At 38.2% G+C, this 23,524-nt stretch overlaps 1 protein-coding gene across 6 annotated transcripts in view; it reads right to left on the bottom strand.

Annotated features, from left to right (window-relative positions):
- myripb (myosin VIIA and Rab interacting protein b) overlaps nucleotides 1–23,524 on the bottom strand; it is a 125,099-nt gene that overhangs the window by 31,793 nt on the left and 69,782 nt on the right. For all 6 annotated transcript variants that reach the window (XM_041968628.1, XM_041968629.1, XM_041968630.1 and 3 more), the window contains exon 4: nucleotides 3,955–4,091. In XM_041968628.1, coding sequence (XP_041824562.1) covers nucleotides 3,955–4,091 — 137 coding nt within the window. The remainder of the gene's footprint in view (nucleotides 1–3,954; nucleotides 4,092–23,524) is intronic.

Below are 23,524 nucleotides of genomic sequence, written 5' to 3'. Positions count from 1 at the left end.
TAATAGGAGAAAGGGCATGGAGGGGGTGGGGCCTCAAAGTTTGACTTCTCGCCGTGAAGAACGAAAGTGATATAACTTCCACATAAAACAATGTATCTGAACCAAAATGGCCATGTATGATGCCAGTCCGATCCTGAACACATCTACACGTCAATATTTGGGTTATGAATTGGCCACGCCCCCTGGTGACAGAAAGTCATGGTTTTTACTTGGAGACCGATTTATCTGAAGTTTTGGACACAACCAGGTCCAAACTGGGTCAGACAGCAGAAAACAAGTTGGTGATGATATCCAGTGAAAACTGTTGCTCTACGCTGCAGGGCGAGACCGTTGCGCCATGGCGAACTTCGATAAGACGCCATGACATCATAAATCACTATAAATCCCTCAATTCTGATCCAATCCCCATCAGACTTGCAGGGATTAATCAGGGTCCGGCCCTGAACAGATTCATATCACCAATTCTGGTCTAGCCCTAAGCCCCGCCCACTTTCAACAGGAAGTGCTTTTTTTCAGACGCCGGGGTCCATCCCCTCAGGAATGAAACTTACACCCTTGAAACTGCTTCACAACAGGTCAAACCCTTTCATGATACCACAATAAAAATCTCAAGTTCCTTCGCCAAACGTAACCATGGCGAATAGTGGTCCGACGCCATCAAACAGGAAGTACTTGTGACTGAACCATTGTAACGTTGATCTCCACCAAACTTGGCAGGAAGGAACGCGGTCAGGCCTTGAACTCAGCCACATTGACATATGCTGGAAAAATTGCAATATGGCTCTATAGCGCCCCCTACAAATATTTAATTGATCATAACTGCCCACTACATTGACCGATATGGCTGAAATCCAGAATATTGATAGAACTTGGGAAGATGTACAAAAAAGCCTCCTGGACCTATATGATAACTTCAACAGGAAGTCGGCCATTTTGAAAAAAGTGTCATTTTTGGGGTCATTTTTGCATGTTTCTTGGCCTTGCATTTGAACGAACTCCTCCTACAGATTTTAGCGTATTTACCTCAAACTCAGTCTGAACACTCCAGAGGCATGTGTGGTTAAAAGTTATTGAAAATTTTCTAATAGGAGGTGGTGTTCAGCGGCGGCGCCTCATCAAGTTTTGATGTTTCGCCATCATGCACAGAATCGATTATGTCTGACATACAACACTCAGCCTCCACCAAACTGCCCATGTTTCACTTCAGTTCCATGCCGACCACATCTACATGTCCAGATGTTGTCATCTGGACATTGCTCAACGCTGCACGGTGACACCGTGGCGCCATTACAAGCTTGGATAAGACGCCATGACATCATTAATCAGTATAAATCCCTCAATTTTCATCCAATCAATATGACACTTACAGTGATTCATCAGGGTCAGCTACTGAACAGATACATGCTACTACTTTTGGTCTTGGCCTAAGCCCCGCCCATTTGAAACAGGAAGTGCCTTTTTCAGACACCGGGGTCCCTCTTTTTAGGAATGAATCTCACACACTCAAAAGTGCTTCAGATCAGGTCAAACCCTTTCATGATACTACAGAAAAAAACCTCAAGTTCCCTCGCCAAGCAAAACCATGGCGAATGGCATCCACCGCCATTAAACAGGAAGTACTTCTAACTGACCCAATGTACTCCTGATCTCCACCAAACTTGGCAGGGAGGACACTGGTCAGGCCTGGAACTGATTCAAATAGATATATGCTGGTAATATGGCTCTATAGCGCCCCCTATAAATATTTAATCTATCAGCTCCAACCACTGCTTTGAACGACATGATAAAATGTGGCATATTTATGTAACATGACAGGACAAACAAAAATGCCTCTTCATGTCCTTATGTTCTCAACACCATAGCCCCGCCCCCTGGGAAAAGGAAGTCCCACCATTTTAACCTTTATCATCTGTATAACTAATTCTAACTCATTAATATCATCCTTCATGAACTTATGGTTGAAAATATGACTGACGTCTTACAGCATCATTAAAATGGCTTTCTGTGATGGTTTAAATCATTCGCCATTATACAGGAAGTGGCACTAACCCTGCTGTCAGTTGACCAATTGAGCTAATATTTTCCTGTTCTCAATAGAGTTCCAACCTGAACATGGTCCTACATTACAACAACTTTACCACCACCTAGTGGCCACGTGGAATTTTCCTCTTGATAAAATCATGCTCCAGTTTGTGGGAATTCAACACAGTTTGTAAGAAACAAGGTCATGAATGCTTCAGATGTCATCACTGGAAAGGCTGAGGTGCAAGCTGATCCTCTCATGAGGAAAATCACCTCTTGATGGAGATAAACTCTGGAAGAATGGGTATATGGCTGTGGGCGATAGCGGCTGTGCTGCTGGAGGGAGGTTGCGGGGTGATGGGGCGGTGCAATAGGCCGAAGCGGCGCCAGAGGTGCGAGGGCCTCCAACGCTGCTTGCAGCTTTAATTTTTATTGTGTTTGCTGCATGTCCTCCAGTTGTGTGGTTATGCTGTCCTGACGGAAAACAGATGTTAGAGGTTTCAAACCTATCCACCTGTATACCCGGTTTCAGACATGATCGGTTTCATGGAGGCTGATCTCTGGTTTCATGTGGATGAAAGGGTGGATTGCTAAAATACCTTTATGGTTTTACTGCAATTCAGTGCTGTGGGGACAGCCCCTTAGAATGGAGACGAGTGTCCTGTGAAGGCTTATGAGGACAATGGCAGTGGTCAAAATAAGCAGAAAAATGTCAAAGATGCCTGGAAGTGCAGCTCCCCTACACTTCGCTTCTTCTTATCCTCATCCTCATTATTGCAGGTTGTCTTTTTTATGTAATCATATATATGATTTTTTCATCCTTTCAGTGTTTTAATATGCCTGCTTTTCTGCAGATGTGTCGTTTCTTTGCTGCCCTTTCCTTTAAACAGAACTGATTTGCAGTGTTATGTGATTTTAACTTTTGTTTAGACCAACATATTTAAATACTTTAGGTGTGCAAAATAAAGTTTTTTTTTTTTTTTTTTAGCCCATCAGAGTAGAGATGGTGGCTACGCAAAAATGTTGAACTACCAGTTATTTTTTTATTGCAGATGAGCACCGTTTTCTGGGCTTCTAAGTAGCTAACCTAATTTCTTATGATTTTGGCCAAAATTGTTACATAAATCCCAGACAAGCTAAACTTTGTTTGTGGTCATGATGCATTTCCAGAAATCCCCTCATCTCAACCTCATCCAGTCGTGCCTTAAGTTTGACCTGATTCATCCCCTCTGTGCTCTCTTCATCCCATAATCCCATGTATCAGGATATGAAATAATGCCTCTTTGTCAACCACAGACTGATCATGATGCAGCTGGCTCAAAACAACATTGTAGGGTGGGGTTGGGGGGGGGCTTTAAAAAAAAATCTGTCATGCTGCCATCTTGCTCTGGATGCAAAGTGGCCTGAGCAGGAGATTAACTGGCAGCACAATTCCACAGAGCAGCTCATGCAGTCTGTCACTGTGATCAACTCTGACACGACACAGAAAATGCAAGTTCATGTGACATCTGCAGGTGCACACAGAGATCCAGCAATAAACCTAATGGTCAAATAAACAAATCTGCTGTAAAATCATTTTAAAAAATAGCATCAGCATTACTAAACCTGAACTAAAAACCTGGAGACTAATCTATGAGGAAAATCTGTTTCTACAGGTTTGATAGAAAGAAACTAAACAAATCTTTTCTGGAGAAAAAACTGTGACAAAACAAGCAGTCATTGATCAAACAGGACTAATGAGCATTCAGCTTATATGTGTATCCAACAAAAACCTCCAGTTTTCTTCTTTTTTTTTTGCTTTAAGGATGATTTGCAGTGTGTAAGCGAATGATTTCATCCTTTGATATGAATAAATGTCGCCGGCCAAACCTGCAGGAACGCTGTATTAACAACCCAACATGGCAACATGCAAGTCTGATCAGAGCACATCACCTGGAAGATCAGAGAACCCGCCTCTCTCAATAATGTGCTTTCTGTACAGAGTCTTCAAAACCTTGGCGCTGCCGAACCTCTTGAAGCGGCTCTTCACATTGTTATAATACCATTCAAGAGACTGCGTCCGATAAATCCTGCAGACAAAAAAGAGGGAGAAAAACAAACAATATGACATTAAGTCAAAAAGCACAGATGGCAGTGAAACTGGCAGGAATCTGATTGTATTATAATTACACCAGGATTATAACTTTGAATTTAAGCCAGAGACATTACATTCATACAAGTTGAGTGTCTTGTAAATATTAGAGTATTCCACAAGAGCTTATAGACCTTTGTTGGAGAACAGAGAGGCAGACAGGACAGGACTGTGATGTTATATACTTTCATTGGCTTTTTGAAGGGATTTACTGGTGTCTCTCTGCAAAGATATGAAAGCTGCGCATTTGACTGTGGGGACTGTGTTTGGATTTCAGATGCAAGACTACAGCCTTTTTCCAGGCTTTTCTTGGTGCATGGGCTTTGGGTGGGCACTTGAATGCCAACCGGGCAGACCCTGGCAGAGAGCACATGATTACATAATCAGTAATAAATTCATAACAAGGCGGTTATGAAAAGCACTAGAAAAAAAAAAGTGCTCCCCTTTTGCGGGAGCGTTGCATTGGATTGCATGAAATTCCGCCAATTCCGTGTTTAATCTCGCTGTCCCTTCTGCTCTTCTTTGGCTTTGGCAGCTGCTGTCACATACATTAGTGGGTCCAAATGAAAGCTGATTTACGGTTTGAGGAAACAAAACCACTCAAACAAACCCAGTATTTGTTTTAATGAGTTTTATTTGAGTGTGTCAGAACATTTTGTGCATGACATGAAAGTATTTACACAGTACGGGCCACTGCACCTAATAAACCTTAATAACATCCTCTGATTATCCTCCGACCAAAACCAAATCAGAGTCTGAGAACAGCCAATACATATACACAGCTTTTTAGAATTGCCTTCAGTTAGAATAAAAATATCTTGGGACACACGTGCAGGATGTCAATGTCTCGATTTCCCTGACCATGAAACAGCAAGGAGAAAGTAAAAGACACACAGTACAGTATACGGCAAAGTGTGTGTATATTGATGCTTCTTCTCAACGAGTAGACAGGCTGTGGAAGGAGGGGGTGAAAATAGCCATGCTAATAAAGGGATACTAAGTGCCCCTGAGGCTGAATGAGCTGCCACATTTATCCCTCCTCCCTCCTTCCACTCTTCTCTCTTCTGGATTTATTATCCTCAGCCTCTATATCAGCTGTGCTGCTCAATGGGCTTAGCGCTTTAATTTCATGCCACGGGTCAACCCAGTCACTTTAATGGTAGTGGACATCCTTTTATTTATCATCTGGTCCCAGGAAAGAACGCAAAGGAATGAATGTGAAAAGCAAAGCAGCGTTGAGGTGGTTTGTACGAGGCTGAAATACAAATACCTCCATTCTGAAATGAGCTGGTGCAAAATGGGACAACCTTTGAACCGAAAGCTACGGAAGAAAAGGAGAAGGCATGAAGGGTAAGGTGGAGGTGTTATCTGGCCAGAATCCTAATTTATTTTCAAATTAGGCTGCATCTATAAGGTGGAACAGTACAAGTGAAGATATAATATAACTGTTTGCTAAACCAAATCTCTTTCTGTTATTAATCTGTTTCTATGTACGTCTTTAAATCTTATTTCAGCTCTCATCAGTCAGCCGTAAGTTTGCTATTAGACACAAGATGTTGCAATTCTAGTTTTTTTTTTTCCATGTCATGTTTTTGGCTGAAATTACAATCAGTTGTAACAAAAGCCAATTTAGGCCTGGTACACGCATGAGGATTTTTTAATCTGATGATATAAAAAAAAAAAAAAAACAAAACGATGAAATTAAAAAAAACAGACGGACGGACACAGCGTGAAAAAGGACTTTATATCCTTCGTTGTTCCCCAGTCAGCTCGCTCTCTGATTGCCTACATTCTGTTCCACGTCACAATCCACACAGTCACAATTCAGGAGTCGCCGGCTTTCCACACACGTGACAATTTTTGGTCGTAAATATTCAACATGCCTAATACTTCCGATTGTCAACCACGACCCATTTTGGAGCTGATTATGGGGACAAATTCACTCAACACACCTCAGACCAAATGATAATTTTATAGGAAAATTCTATAAGACTCAAGATAATCGGGTGTTTGCCGTCCTTGGTCGGGAAGGAGCAAAATCGGGACAACAACAGCCTGATCATCGTTATGTGTATACCAGGCTTTAAATGTTTACTTCAAAAAATCATCTGAACTTTTTTCTGGCTGCCTTTTACACATTTCCTGCCAATCCAGTTTTTCCATGCTAATCCTAAAGATGTAAGTAAACATGTATTCTATGCATACTACTATCCTGCACAGCATAAATAAAAACAGAATACAAAGGCTGCAATTAGGTTAAACACTACATTTACCAGGATATATTCCTGCACAGGGAAATCATCAAATGTTTAAACCGTTAAAGTCATTTTTAATTATTATGTTAGCCAACAGATTTAAAATAATTGGTGAAGATCACTTGCGCTAAATGTTTTCCCATTCTTGCTTAGTGTAAGAATTCAGTTGCTCAATAACTTTTATTTCATTGCAAGTTGACTGGAATAACTTTCTTTCTTTTTTAAACATTTTAACAGTTCTCATTTACAATGACGACCTGGGCCAGAGGCAACCGTAAAACATACATTGGTACATACATATAACAATGACACAAGCTTCTTTTTATTTCATAAAAAAATAAAACATTGTAAAAATTGTAATAAAAGTGGGCCTTTATAATTACACCAGAGTTATAATGGTGAATTTGAGTGTCAGTGACAAGCTGGAAGGTCCCTTTCCTCTTTAACTCTTCATTTCTATTAGGAGTATGTCAAATTTGGATCCATCAGAGCGAAGCACAGATTTTTCCACTTGCATAAAAAACTGATCAAACCGTGTTAACTTATAGTCGTTCACAAGCTCTTTCTAAAAGTCTATGCACTGATTTCCATTTCAGAATCATTTGCTTTTATTACAGTGTTGCCTGAAGGCCTGAAGATTAAATTATGAATTCAAGATTACACAACTTTTCCGTCCCTCCACAACTTCTTATAAATGAGATGCTCAAATTTAAAATAAGCATAAATTAAAACATCAAACTATATACTTTTTCAACTTGCTGAGCCAACCATTTTTTGGAAAGAGGGTTTGTAAAAGGCCAAAACTAAAGGCGGACGTCTCAGGCAAAAGGTCAGAAATATAATCAGTTAGACACTAAATGAAAGTCTCACCTATTTTGTAATCTATCATGGAGAGTCATTAAAAAGATTGTCATTTTAAAATTCTTACATAGTTTGTGTCTTAGCCTGCTATGTTCAGAGACAATAAGACAATTACTAAATTTGAAAAAGGATGCACTTACATGCATGTTCTTTCTTAGCATGCATATATGATTCATCTTCCACTGTAGATTAGCTTTGCAGCCAAGTAGTGCTTTGATTCATTGGTTTGTCAGCAAGTAAACTGATGAAGTAAATGCAAACTTCAGAACAGGCATGAAGTTCCTGCCATGCTAACATCACAAACAGTGTAAAGGGAGGCTTAGTCTTTATGGAAAAAAAAGGATTTAGGACAGTGGGAGAGGCATCTCAGTGAATGAAGCTTGACATTGCATCCCTTGAGTGATCTGATCTAAAAAAGAGATGAGGAGAGGAGGAGAGAGGAGTGGATAAGCAGAGACTTTTAAGCAAGAGCTCCACTGTTCCATGAGCTTCTGCAAACACTCATTTCATAATGAGACTGGGAGATTCCCTGATGCTCAGCTGCTGCATGAATAAGTAAGTGGGATTCCTGTGGATGTTCCCCTGATACCACGTTTACCCTTCATCCATCATCACTTCACTCTTGCTCTCTCCTTCCTTCTATCTAAAGCCCCTTTACCCTCAATACTTCAGAGGACCGTTTTAGAAATCAAAATGAGGTCTAAATAAAATATATATAAGTATGTAAAATAAGTGCAATGAAAAGTAGCTGATTTGCTGAGTTTTTAAGCCCCCAAGCTATAAGGAAACTATTACCATAATTGACTTTCTGGGCCTTGTAATGAATTGGTTCAGCCTCTGTTGAAGTTAATGTAGAGACGTGGGAGCAAAGAGAGAAGAAAGCAGGCTGGAAGTTGACTTTAACAGAACATCAAACAAACCATATTCTTCTCTGAAAATGTTTCTGTGTGAGGGACTGCTTGTGATGATAAAGGAAAATGAGACTAGACTGTTTTCAGCTCAAGGGTTAGATCAAAGAGCCTCAAGTTTGGGAGGTTAAAGACCTACAGTTGTGTCTTACTGAGTGACAAGCTTGATGGATTTTTACGTCCTGTACAATATTTCTTTCTTGATATCAACTTCATCATCATTGCATCGGGGATAAAGAAAGAAGAAAAAAAACTTTCTTCAAACATAAAGAATGGAAAAAAATAAGGCAAAAAGAAGTGATGTAAAAATGTATTTTAAGTTTAGAAACTTTTGCAAATTGGTGAATAAACGTCTGTAGAAATCTGAAGACATACTGCTGGAAAATAAGGTTTGGCTTTTGAATTCAATCCTCAGGACAGATGATCTGATCAGATTTTGTCAGACATCCACCTAAATGTGGCAATAGTCACAAATGCTGGTGGTATTCTAGTGGTAAATATTTTCCAGCTTTGCATTTACAGAAAATTTGATCGAAATTATCAGCTAACAATTTGTTTAGTTTCCATGATGTTTTAATTAGACCTCTGCAAGTAAGTAGCAAGAATCCACTCCACACTGTGAGACATCTCAGACACTTCCAGGTTTGAATTGCTGAAGGCTTTTTGTTGTTCCCATTTTTCCATCTTATAGATCTTTATAGTACTATGAAAAAATGTATTTAATTCTTTTATTGACAAGAAAATACTCAACAGTCTTTTCAAATAATTGCTGCAATTATATTGAGTAAAAACATATCAACCATGCAAAAGATTAAAGGCACACACTGGAAATGTGATAAATGTTTAGTAGAAGTACCTGTCTAAGCTTTCAGGTTTCTCTTACTCACACTCAGCGATGACTTAGAAAGAAGAGTAACAAGAATTTTAGAAAGAGCACAATTTTATGTCCACATAAGAAGAAAATAAGCTGCCTGTCAGACAAGTCAATATTCGCTGCAGCATAAAACTGTGAACCTTCTCTGACAGGTGTGCTATTTGATGATAGGCTAGAACTTTTTTATCCATTAGCATTTACCAGGAACTGCAGACAAAAACATAAAAGCAGCTGGATTTCCATTACAATAAAACACAATGTTAAAACTATGAAATGACAACAAGTTGCTAAACACGGTGTACAACTGCTACTGGTGGTTTAAATGCAAAAGAAAAGAAACTGGTCATATGGAAATGGCATTTCCAGTCACTTTTTTTAAAATTCCCATCTTGAGGCAATACGTTTTGGTCTCTCTTCTTATTGTTTATCTACTAGCAGTGCCTAATCTGATAGACAAATACTAAAATGTATGTAAACCACAACCCAAATGTGTCCTCAGCTACAGACAAAACACAACAACACACAACAAAACAAATGGAAGGGAGATTAATATTGTACAATTTCTGCTGGAACATCGAGAGAAAAACTAAAACTAAATGATTATTTATGTTCTTTAATCAAAATCTTTGCCACGTCAAAACAAGTGCAAAAAATGTGAATAAAACATATTTTCTTGCACATATGCCTTCTCATTAATAACACTCTGAAACATCATCATTTTTTTAATGAAAACTAGAACTACACATGATCAAATAGCAACCAAAATAACACAATAAACACTCCTCATTTAAACTGTCAGCAAGTCTGAAACAAGCCCTTTGAGAGAGGCTATGTGCCCTTACAGTATCTAACCATATGTGCATGGTTTTTAGAAAACACTGAGCATCTGCTACTGTTTTACATATTATTTATTATTGGCAGAGTCACCCATGAAGAGCAGAGGGTCACTAAATGAGCAGAGCACCTCAACCAGACAGAAAAATATCTTCTGTAACAGCTTAAGCATATGCAATTTAGCTTCTGCTTCACTAGAGCATGTAACATGGACAGCTGAGGGAGGTTCACAGCAAGGTATCCTTCTACGTTCATGAACCAGTGTCCTTAAAAGTCTAAATTTAAGAGCAGCTAAGCTCCCGGCAGCAGTCAGGCAATTTACTCTGTCTTCCCTTCCTCCTATAGCTCTTCCTTTAAAGACCCAAAGCTGTCATCTTTACTCTCTTCCTCCTTCTTTGTCTGTCTTCTTGATATCTGTCCCATTCTTTATCACCCAACTCTCTTTAGGCCTTCATCATCCACGGTCTAACAGATGAATGTGGCAGTATCTGGGAGAGCCCAGAGTGCAGCACAGATGACTGGAAATGAGTTATACTGGGACAAAGTGCTCTCAGACAGAGAATGGATAGAAGAATCAAAGTGAATAACCAACACTCACATGCTGTCCTGCTGCAGGTGTAATTCTGCTACTTGTGCTGTGCCGATGCTGATTATGTCAGATAATGAATGAGAACTAAAATGGAAACAGAGTTGTTCAAAAAGTTGAACTCTTTTTGTGACACATTTTTACATTATTAGAGTGTCAGCTTGGAGTCTGTCAGTTCACAGATCCATGACGCACTGCATTCTAGACACAGAGTTTACCACAGTATTTAGTCCCTTCACACACACTCACCAAGTGACTTGTTTAAGTAATTGATTTGTAGGTATACCTGCACATAAAGGGAGTTAGTTTTCAAACCTAATGGCTAATTTAACTAGAGATTAGTGCAAATTGATCAATAACATAATCAGTGGCCTAATCTCATGGGTGGTTAGATTTCTAATAGCCACATTAACACAAATATACACTTTCAAGACACCCACTCTTTTATGAGACCTCCCTCATAAACTAAAGTGTGTGGCTAGCTTTTTTTAGTTAGCCTTTTATATAGTCAGCTAAAATCAGTTATGTCATTTTAAATATGTTATTTAGAAATGGCCATTCCTGTGTGTGTCTAAGCAATGGTGCTTCTGCTTCCAGGAGTCGGTTTAGTTATAGTTCAGTGGGATTATGCGATTGGAACTAGTCAAGCATTATTAACAGCATTAATCTAATTTTTTAAAATGGGCTTTTTAATGTGCTGACACTGAAAAGATCTCAAATGAATATTGCTAAAATCTACTATTTTTTGTGTGGATGATGTAGGGAATGGTGTGCAACTTTTGAAATGCAATAGAAAGCTCCCATAGGACTCATACAGAAAATGTTCAGCATTATGTCCCAATATAAAACGTTAGGAAACCTATGGTTGTGAAACAAGATCAGCTAAATTACAGGCCAAAGCTAGCAATGGCAAAACTAAATCATATTGGGAAAGCCAGAACAGGGCTGACTCAGTTTGAGCAGGGCAAGAAAATTATCTTATAATTAGACAGAACTCAAATTTATTTAATTCAAGGCAATAACCATCAATAGAGTCAACAGCTTATCCCTCAACACAAGCCAGTGTCTACAGTTTTAGTGACCATGCCACAGCACACTGGAGCCAGAGTACCCAAAAAGAACCCACCCACACACAAGGAGAACATGCACACTACACAGAGAGGCCTCAGCTGAGGTTCAACCAATGAACCTTCTTGCTATGTGGAACTGGTTTCTAACCCTCACACCTCCCTGCAGCCTTTAAGACACATTCTTTCTCTGTCTTTGGCAAATAGCCTAATCACACACAAAAAGGTTACCCTGCACCTCCCCTCCATCTGTACAGCTATACTAAATCAGATCATTCAAGAAACCATTTCTCAAAGAAGCACCTAAAAAAAATATAGCAAGCTTCAGACCACACGTTCCCATTGCAAGCAGTGGGCTTGGCTACTGTGAGCCTGAATATATGAACAACTGATTTTAGTCACTAAGTTGTAACAGACTTCACTGCAGCAGCCCAACACCAGATGAGGATATTAATGTGAGACCATTAATTCAAAGGCATTCTGTGGTTTATGTATTAATAATGTGAGACTTCTTTTCTGGTTAGGGAAGCCATTCCAGAAAACAGCTTTGTTCTCGGGACCATTGTTCCTGCTGTGTTAAGGTTTGAAATATGGGACAAACCAAACGTTTGACATCTAACACAGTGTAAGGTCACACTTACTTTATTACACATCAGAAGACAAGATTCATGGAAATTTTTTTAAGTGTAGTTTTTTTTTTTCTTATTGTGTAATACAGCAATTTGTTTTCATCTTACTTTTGCCCTGTTTTAAAGCTTTTCTCTGTTCCAAGTCTACAAGGTAAGTCTTCTTCTTTTGTTTTTCTCTATCGAATGTTGCCACGCTAAATCATCTCAATGAACTGGTTTAACAGAGATGTACGTGGAATGCCCTTCCTGACACAACTCTGTGCATTTATCCGGGCTTGGGACCATTATAAGGCGGACACTGATCTGTGACTCCTTGAGATTGCATTCTACAAGGCAAGTCATGAAACTTGAATTCAAATGAAAGTAAATATCCAGATTTTACCCTGTTCAATTTCTACACTGCTTGAAAATATAATAAATCCATAAACTACATCATGTACAGCAAGGCTGCTTCACTAAGTAATAAAGGAATATGCTTTACACATATTCAGTGGATGAACAAAGTTCTACGGTTTAAATTGTGCTGTTTTTACTGTATAACACTCCACATGGAATAGAATATGATTAACATTTGGGGAGATTCCTAAATTTAAACAAAAGCATCAAAGGGAGTAATCCACATGAGGCAAATTTACAGTTTGGACTACAGTCTGGATCTCATAACAGCTGGCCAGATGTCACATCATTTGTTGTCCTTCGGTTGCTTATGTGGGTCATTTCAGAACGGAGGTTTGTTAAAAATATATAAGATTTAGGGCACTTTAAGACTTGAAATAAGGATGCAGCACATTTACATATATTTCATCATGAATGTAAAGCATTATGGAAAGTGAGATAATCTCTTCTCAACTTCCCCGTTCTGCACAGACACAGCACCACATGGGATTTTAAAAGGAAGCATGATGAGAAGCAGACCTCTGCAGCAGCAAAAAAGATGAGAAATTTAACGAATTATGCTTATGCTTTTCTGCCATTCAAGTCTCTTTCCACCCGGTTAAAAACTGAAGTTTATTGTCCTTAACTAAGCATTTGAAGTGGACCAGGATCCAGAACAGCTGAATGAGGCAAAGGTCTACATAAATTTGACAAAAGATGTGTGTGTAAAAACAACACAGCTCCCAATAATTCTAAAAGCTCAGTGACGTTGCATCACTGGGGTCATCTTAAAAGATTTTTTAGGCTATTGTTAGAGTGGGAACCCCAGTTTTATCCTCTTAATACCATCAAACGCCTCAGCCAGGAAATGAAAATCCACTGAAATAAAAGGATTTTTGAGATTATGCAACGAAAAGCAAGATATAGTTTTTTTTTCTCTACTTTTCATCAGCTTCCAGGGATGAAGTGATACTTAAATGTAGCTAAGTTTACATTGAGATTACACTTTAATCAGAGCATCAGTTCCCTGAATCTCCAAAGCATCTATCAGCAAGTACTAAATGTAAATAGAAGTGAGACATTTTTTGCAAAATATTGACCGCCTTTGTGTTGAATACTAATGTCAGCTGTACATTTGCATGCTGTAAAATGTAAAAGTGGTCATTGGAGATTCCCAGGGAGGCTGTGGATGAAGGTTGTTAATTTGATTTCAACGTCAGACATTGCACACGAATCACTTGGAGAAAGGACAAACAGGAAACAGAATACTAAAGATGCCAGGGTCCAGTATACTCAAGGGTCATCACTAACAGTCAGCTAGAGATCAGAGGGAATCAGCTTCACATCTACACCTAAACACATCACTTTAGAGCTGAAGAATGGAGCAGCTGAGAGGAAAAGGAGGCCAGAGTAAGATGAAGGGGGAGGCAAATATGGACAAAACAAGAAAGACAAGCACAATGAGCGTGCTAAGACAAAAGGTCATTGCCTTTATTGGCATCATGGATGCCAGGCATTGTGGTTTATTTTTAGAAGCCTTTTTTTCAAAGCAGACCCCCACCCTATATAATCCCTGGGCATCAATCTTCAAGTGAAAAGTAAGTAAAGCAAGAAAAGGAGATTTGGCTTCAGTTGTTCTTGTAAGGGGTTTTGGATCACGTATGTTTGTGCCTGATAAGACAGGAAGCTGCAGCAAAGTTTTCTTTTCACTGAAGAGAAAACCAGCATTTCATAAAAGGTCACAGATCAGATCCAGATGTCAAGGTTTGACATTTGTGGTGATCTGGAAAAAGTAATGGCCTGTGATGCAAGTTTAAAGGTTTGCTTTGCTTCCTGGTTAAAAAAAAATGTCCATCACACCCTCTCCAGATTAAAATGCTTTCAGTATGCATTGTCCTTGCTACATAATCAAAGCTTGTTCTATACACCAAAGAGGCAGCATACAGTTCTTAGTGCAGACCGATGCCTGTGGAAGACTAAAGAGACTCAAATCTGAGGACCCAGAGTTGCACATCCTTCTTAAAATCCAGCTTGTTTCACTGTTTTTAATCATTTTTGATCACTGTAAACAGAGCTCGCTAGGAAGACCACTGTTTTTCTCTAAGAGATTTTTATAGCCCACAACAAAGCGACTCTTTTTACATTCAGCTGTGCTCCGTCTGTGCCAGTGTGTGTCTCCATTATACAACATTAGTTCCTACTGGAAGGATTCCAGTGTCGTTAGATTTGAAGGCCACATTCTCCAGTCTCAAGCACAATTCATTAGGACAAAAGCAGCCAAAAAACAGACCAATAAAGTTTGTAATGACATTACAAACCCACATATTAAGAAACCAATTAATGAACCACTTCCTATAAAAGTCTCTGGATGTCCTCATCTTGGAAGCAGTTCCCAGCTAAGTTAGTTATACAACATTAACCAAGAACCAAAAATCTGCTCTGGAACAGCAGACTCCCCTTGAAACTTCTTCTGCTTTACTGAATGTTTGCTGCTCACCTGATTGCTTTTTTCTATGCTTTTTCCTTTTTACCTGATTTAAAATGAATTTAAAAAAATGTACATGCACTAAAGTTTTGCACTACTACTACTTTTTCTTTGATTCACACAGATTACAAATATATATTTAAAGATACTTAAAATTAAGAAAAGCAAAGGATTGTACAAGCAAGACTTTGCTGTTAAAGTAGCCATAACAAAGCAGTAGCCAGAAGGGACTTTGACATTTGACATTTAAATCATAAATGTAGGAGACAAGCAGTCAGACAATGAAACTAATGTTTTTTGTGGACAAAAACTTGAGCTTTTCAACAAGCAAACAACACGTTTGTTTCTTGTTAAAAATTAGATTTGGGACATTTTGGCTAAAAACAGGTTGAAGAGCATTTTGATGACTACCTTATAAGGCAGATGGAATCTTGCAAAGTCCTCAAGAGAAGACAAATACAAGATATTTTATTTTACTAGGCTTAAAGCCAAGTTTGGGTAATGTGGGACAAAATTAATAGTGTCTTAGTTTTAAAATAAAAGCAATAAAATATATATGTATACATCTTTTATGAATTTGCACACTATTAAAATGATATTATCATTCCATAATAATAATTGAAATATGTGCATTCTCTCCAGAGTGCAAATGAAGATGATTTTTAGACAAAATGTTAAGAAGGAACTTTTTACTAAGATTTTAGAATAATTCAACCAGAAAGAACAAAAACAAGAACTCGGGAGAGATTTCAGAGAGAAGAGATGACTAAGCTCAACCTTTTACAAATGAGCAACCATAAAGACTGGTGGTGCATGCAGTTCGAAACATACAGTGGGCATTTGTGTGGCATTTGTGGTAATACCAATGTTAAAAACAAAGATAACTAAACTATATCCACCTTGTTGTACTTGGTACACACTCTGGCTCTTCCTTTTGCTCCACAAAAGGCTTATCTTGAGAGTGTTTTGAATTTTGACTAACTTGGTCTTCTGTTAACACCTACAGGAAATTCGGTATTGTGATTCTCCCACAAAAAATATTCAAATTTGGGTCCTACTAGTCAAGAAGATGAGCCAGAAAACATGATTTGTTAATTCTCTGTTCTGTTTTGGATTGAACCTTGGGGGTTCATAACTTCAGCTTTTTATCTGTTGATCTCTATTTTGACCCATACTGTTTCCTTTCTGAATGGTCTGTTCTTTTGCCTATGCTAGGCATGTATTTATTTTTGTTGAGAATTATTGTCATTCATCTGGATTGTGCACTTCTCAGTTGTCACTATGTGTTACTTGAATGTATAAGTATAAAGCCCACCATGTGGGCTTTATGTGTCAAAAACAGGTAAAGGGAGAATTAACAGTTGAATCAGTCCTTAATTGAAGCAAATGTAATAAATGAAGGAATATGTTTACTCTTTCAGCAGACTTGCAGGTCAAAGTTGCCATCTGTATTGTGGGCAAAAGACAAAACCAAAGAGAATACAGAGAATTCATTTTAGCTTTGAAATAAATGGTTATTATACTTGTGGTGTGCCATCACCCTGCTGTGAAAATTAATGTCTCATCTGGAAATTACAAAAACAAGTTCAGAGAATGTCTACAATTTACATTTGTTGTATTAAATGATAAATGTGACTATACTTTGATCTCGGCTATGACACACACACGCCAGGATGGGACAAATAACACTCTGACCGGCTCAGTCTGGCAGACAGGGCGTGGGAGACAGATGATGATGACTCTTTGATGTTCAGCATGCATATCATAAACAAAAAGAAGAAAAAAAAAAAGAAAATCCCACACAATATGCAGACACACACACACATTTACCTCCACTCTCTTACTCATCCATCCTCTCTATTTAACAGTGTTTTGTTTTTTTCCTCTGTACCATCACTGATTTTGTGGTGACAGAGACAGATGGAAGAGCTAAGGGGGGAATGGCTCACCAGCAGAAGTGTTTTTACTCTGAACTGAAATTACATTAATAGCCGCTGAGGGTCTTTTGCATCCCTTTCCTCTTTCACTTTTGTTGTTCTTGTTAGTCTCATCTGTCTTCATTTCCCATCAGATGACAGTGAAGGGATCACAGTATCGAACTGTTTAACACCCAGCTGCAGATTACCAAACTGATACTGAGAAAAACGTAAAGAAGACACTTAAGTTAGAAAAACTGAAGTATTCAAAAGGATTTTGTTCATGCAAATGAAGCCAGTCAGACTTTATAGTAACAGTGAGTCCATGCTCAGTTGGCTACAGTAAAACAGGCTGGTGATTATATGATAGGGATTGTATATTGAAGAAGGGTGGTGGTGTGGAGCAGAGAGAATAACAGATTGCATGTGGAGATAGATGCCATCTAGGTGATATATGGTGCCATTTATCAACCGATGGCTCCTGTGACAGTCAACTGTACCCTGTATGACTTACTGATCACAATGGCGCTCTTGGGGGAGCATGAGAAGGCTAAATTTGAAGCAACTTCACTCAAAAGGCTAGACTGCAAGAAAGTAATCTACATATTTTATCAAGGCTTTTAATTAGCATGTAAGCCTCATTAGGATAAAACATCCCGCATCAGCATCAATGAGCCTGAAGCAAAAACATTCCAGGGCAAAAAAAAAAAAAGAAAAAGCTGAGCAATAAGCAACATTCAGTACATGCTGACAGATGAGTGCAAAAAGCTCATGTGTTTACATGATGAAAACAAGTTCACAGTCAAGCTGGACGACCAGGGTGCAACATACTAAACCTCCATATTGTTCCTGTTAATACCATTCACAAGAACCTTTGACTTTCCTTTTTCATGTCAGTGTGCACATGCAGATGTACACTGTACTTAAGCTAGGACAGGGGAGTCTGCATTATTCATAGTGATGTTGTCACACCAAGTAATTTGAAGTGGTGGTGTACACATATACACCTTCTCTCTCCACCTCTTTGCAGCGTTTGTTTTGATCATTATCGGTGACCTCTGGGAGCAATCAGTGTAGGCATCAAGGTGATACTCTCCAATACTGAACAGGACTGTAGAGGTCAATGTATAAATGGACATACAGCTGCTATGCATTGCAGGCAGGAGACTCACCTTTTACTGGAATAGATGTTTTACTGGAATCAGATGTGCTACATTGTCTAGTTTATTTTGCTATCTTTTGTACATTGTACAAGACATACGTACAGTTGGCCTACGTTCTATTATTGCAGCTTGATGAACACCAAATATCCTACATCATATGTCCAATGCTTTGCTTTTCTTTGCATAGTATCCCCCTCTTTCAATTAATTTCCCGTCTGTTTCTCTATTATCCCAAAATTGAAACATACCCCAATAAAAAAAATGAAACTAAAAGAACATAAACAAAACAACATATATGGCACATCCCACATAACCAATTGCATTACTTAATATTCATTCATTTTAGTTGTTGTGGCCAAAGGTTTGGCTTGCAGGTATACTTAACTGTTTCTTTATTTAGCATCGCATTATGTGAGATTTTATATCAGCAAATTTGAATCTATTTGCCTACATGCTCCACATATCATTTAAGTGACTATTTGAATATATTGACCAGAAGATCTCTCTTCAATCTCCTCTGTGCAGAGGGATAATAATAAAGTTGTACAAACTTATGTTCTAACTGTATGAATATATGATTTCCATTCATCGTTCCCTTTATATTAATTGCACACATCAGAAATTACATTTCCATATATTTCTTGTTTTTTACTTTGTCCTGCTCCTTTTCGGATTCTATAGCAACGGTTATTTTTTTCTTTACACTGTGATTAATTTGTGTAATTTTTTTTTATTTGAATAAGGACATCTATCTATCTATCTATCTATCTATCTATCTATCTATCTATCTATCTATCTATCTATCTATCTATCTATCTATCTTTTTGTTAAAAGGTCTTGGTTTAATTTGGTAAATGGTCTGCACTTATGTAACTTCTGTTTAACCTTGTGTAGGTTTTGAAGTGCTTTACATTCTTCCTTTCATTACACATAGTGATATAATGCTTCTTGTACGTGTTTTGTTTACGCAGTCCTTTCTTTATACAATCACACATTGATGAACACAGACGTCAGTCACACAGACTTGATCGGCAATGTTGGAGGACCAAAGCCAGACAAGCCCCAGCTGTATGAAAAGGCTCAATTCACAGAGGAATGCAAAGCTTTCTTTCAATAATCCAGCAAGAAAACAAGCATTCAGGTCTCATTTGAACTGAGCACCCTGTCCAACTTTTAGCAGTATGTCCTTATTTTTCTTCTTGCTAATGCAGCCTCCACCATCAGACTAAAAAAATCACACAAAATGCTCTACAAATAGGTATCTAAATTTATTCCCTGCATCTAGATCCCGTATATAAATTAGCATCAATTGAAACATTCACTCAAAATAGAAGATTATCTGTGTTTGGTGCTAACATAAAGCAGCTAATATTGCTAAAGTTACCGGTTCTGTGTTTCTCTCCACTTTACTGCATTTTTAGCTCATACTTACTGTATTGTAATTAAACTAAATGACAAATAAATATATTTTTCTTCATACATATTTCTGCTTTTTTTAATACAGTAGAATAGTAGAGTGAGAAATACTAATTAAATGCTGCCTACTGACATGAAATAGCATGTTAGCCAAGTTGCTAAAACAAGTATTATCAAAAATAATCTTAAACTTAGAGGAATATTCAAAGCTTCTATTCACATATTTTAAAAATTATAATTAAGAAGCAGTGATGCTGCTTAATTTGAACATAAAGCAGTGTTTTCTTGTTATACCGCTAGATCCACAAGATAAAAGATCTTTTTAAAAAAGTGGTTGAGTTACACTTCTGCTTTACAATTTTGATCATATTATTTATTCTTTATACATAAAAATGCAATACATTAAATAAAATATCAATAGCTCTTTTCCAGTGAAAGACAATCTTGATGCACATTCCAACTGGTGCATGATAAGACTGTTCTTGTAGATATAAAAGTATGTAACGACAAAACAGAATAATCAATCCACTGATTAAAAAATAAATGTATTCTTCTTGATTAATATTTACGCATGCTACTTCTCATTTTTTACTAGATGAAAACATCAAGTGAATGTGTAAAAGAAACTTAATTGAAGCTTAATGTAATGACAGGTATTTTAACAACAGTGGCACTTAAGTATTGTAAGTTCTTTTTTTTGGGGGGGGGGGGGGGGGGGGTGTCATGGTGAGATAAATAAATATTAACGCTTGTTTTGTGCACCCTCATTAATTCTCCTGTATACCTTCATGCCATAAAACAATAAAACAAAATACAGCAATAGCAAGATGAGGGGCTGTATTTAGATGTGTGTTTGTGTTGTGCTTTTTGGAAGCAGGAAGAAAAGAGATTACTGGGCATGAGAAGTTTGCATATAATGCTCTGCATTTTATTTTCTATATACATCTTTCTTTTGTCCTTCTGTGTCTTCATCTGTCTATATATTTGTTGATTTCTGTGTGTTGATGGTGTCTTACCCTGTACCCTGTCCAACATGTGTGACATTCCTGCCTCTCTGACAGGAGGTAGATGTGTTTACCAGTCTGTTTGCTTATAGACAGATTTGTGTTTTTCTGCAGAAATGTGTTAAATGCACTGGCAACAATTGCATCAGTGCTTGTCTTTGACAGGGAGAGAGCATCAGTGGAAGGCTGAGTGAAGGAGAAAGAAGGCAGGTTCGGGGGATATCAAACTTGCTCATGCCGGCTGGAGGAAAAAACTGTTTGCTGAAACCAATTTTCCCCAAGATGTGCATGTTTCAGAAAGTGTTGAAGTAAACAGAAACAGAGTGTGGAGATGTGAATCCTGCGGCTGCTTGGTGGCATGACAAATGATCTCAGCTGAGGATGAGTGAATAGGATTCAATGCCTCAGAGACAAGAGCACTGAGATACAGAATGAGAGAGAACCAGGGAGGACATTTATTCATTTCAAATGCACCCATGAATGTATACTGAGAAGGCATCCATAATTCATATTTAGAACCCTGTATCTAAAAAGTTGGGGAAATTGTGTCAAATAAAAATAAAATAAGACTAACTATTTGCAAATGATTGAAACCCAATATACAACTGCAATCAGAATGTTCAAATGTGTTATTGATTTTTGGTGCAAAAGGTAAATAAAAATGCAGAAAAATTTCATTGGAAGGAACAAAGCTGATAACTAATGCTGAAATTTCAGTCCTCTAGCTGAATATTATTTGGACTCCGACATTCCTTTGTAAACCATTGTCAGTAAACACAGACTGTCCTTCACTTACAAATGCTAGTTAAAACGACATAGCTTTCTATTTTTATTTGCATTTTGGGCATCTTCAGATGATCTGAACATCAAATCACAACACACCCATGTACAACACACAGAGAATCACATTCTGTTGACGATTTGGCACAAAAATGTATTCTTGCCTCAATGGCCTCCCAAGCATTGATGTAAAAATAACCATAAGGCCCGACAAAGTTGGAGCAATGCAGTCATGTTCAAGTCTGTTTGTGCATCCTTACGCTGGTGTGTGCACTTATGCCAAATGTGTACACGGTGCATCACTTTTGGTTTGCATGTATGTCAACTATCTATATGGATATATGTGTGTGTGTGTTTTAGCTGCTTTGATATCTTCCCCAACGGCAACTCTGACATGAATGGCTGCTTTGATCCCTTTTGAATGAGACGGCATCACCGGAGTTCCTCTGCTGTTACTGAACAAACAGCCCAACAGGCACAGAGACAGAGAGAGATGGTGGGACAGAGGGATTCCCATTGTCTTCCAACTGAGAGGGTTTCCTCTGGATAACCAGCTGTTTCAGAGTTTTTCTTAAATTATGGTGCTTTAATTAAGACTACAGCAACAATTACTAATGAACATACAGCAATGCATGTACACATCAAGTGAAGGCACAAATCCCTAAAAAGGGAGAGTTTACAATTCCATTTAAAAACTTCCTACCTGATTTATTTCCATTTTCAATTTAACAAATATGACATCAAGAAAGATTTATGAATACAATAAAGGTTAATTACAACTTGAAAAACTTATTTCTTGGCTAAATATCCCAAACTGCTTTATCCGAGCTGGCTGTAGAGGAAAAGAGACTTGCAAACAGGAAGCTATGCCACCAACTAAGAGGAGATCAAATAATACTGCTTGTTTAAGTGGGAAATTCTGACTAAACAAGGTGAATGGAGTGCAATTAGCTATGCACCGAAGCACAGACTAAGCCTCATTTAAAGTGCTGAAAAATGGGAGCAGAGGTGCACTGAGACAGAAACCTGGAGCAGGGCACAGACATTGAAATGCAGCATTGAGGTACGGCACAAAAAGGGTGTGTGTGTGTGCGCACACACCATCTGAAGTCTACAACTCCTGCAGCACAGTAGAAATGGCACACTAATGTTAGCATACTCAACTAATTGTTATTTGCTCAGACTGGCACCATCTCCAGAACATTAAGTCCACAAATGAGAGGTGTATTATACTTCTCAGCATGCATGTGCTTCAAAGACAACTGATTAACACCAGGCAACTTGGAAAGAAGGTAATTTAAGCAGCCACAGTTTTACCAGTCACATAATGTGATCAAATTTTTTTCAGAAATTTGGACTTGTAGAGTGCAAATTGCTTTCATAACCCTGTTTCCACCAACGGGTCCAGATCAATATAGGCCTGTTTAATGCAATTTGGTTTGGTAAAACCTGATCTCTGTCACATTTCCACAGCCAACTGTATCCTTACCAAGTAGGCAGCAAACCAACTAGAAACCAACAGAAAGTGATGTGACGTCTTCTTTGAATTTTAACAAAAAAAGCACATGACACACACAAAAAAGAGGAGAATGGCGGATGTCGATCAGTTTGTGTTATTTCTTCCTGATGTGGCTTTAAAGAACAATAAAATCCATGGTATATTTAAAAATGGGGTTGTTACTGCTTTGTTCTTAATGCCGAGTCACACAAGAAGTGATGATCCTTTTGACCAATCAACAGATTGTATTGTGTCAAGCTCAACCCCGACGGAACGATGTTTAAGTGTCTGGAGGTCTCAAAAAACCCACATGGCACTGACTGGTCTGTTTCTCCACTGTGTTTGAAATCTGGGAAGCTAACAAATAGAACATGAAGAACATGAGCATCACCTGCTTTCTGTTGCTTGTTTCAACAGCCTCAGGTGACATCAGCACTTCCAAGATGCTCCTAAATTTTTAGTGTTTGTAGTAGCACTCTATTGAGAAATTACTACTGTCATTGTACATTTAGATGAGCCACATGTGCCAGTTTCTGTGTTCAGCATAAACTGACCTCATTCTGACACAACTCGGCTGGATCACAGTCCTCTTTGTGCTCTGGAAAATTGTGAAACATCATACAGGATTTCAATGATCAACTAATCTTTGATCATAAAGCTAATATAAATATGCCAATTTCACTTAACATTTGCTAGTGCATAGAAAAAAGTTGCCATGAT

The sequence above is a fragment of the Melanotaenia boesemani genome, chromosome 18, assembly GCF_017639745.1.
Source record: "Melanotaenia boesemani isolate fMelBoe1 chromosome 18, fMelBoe1.pri, whole genome shotgun sequence".
Taxonomy (NCBI): domain Eukaryota; kingdom Metazoa; phylum Chordata; class Actinopteri; order Atheriniformes; family Melanotaeniidae; genus Melanotaenia; species Melanotaenia boesemani.
This window is presented reverse-complemented; position numbering and strand designations above follow the sequence as displayed.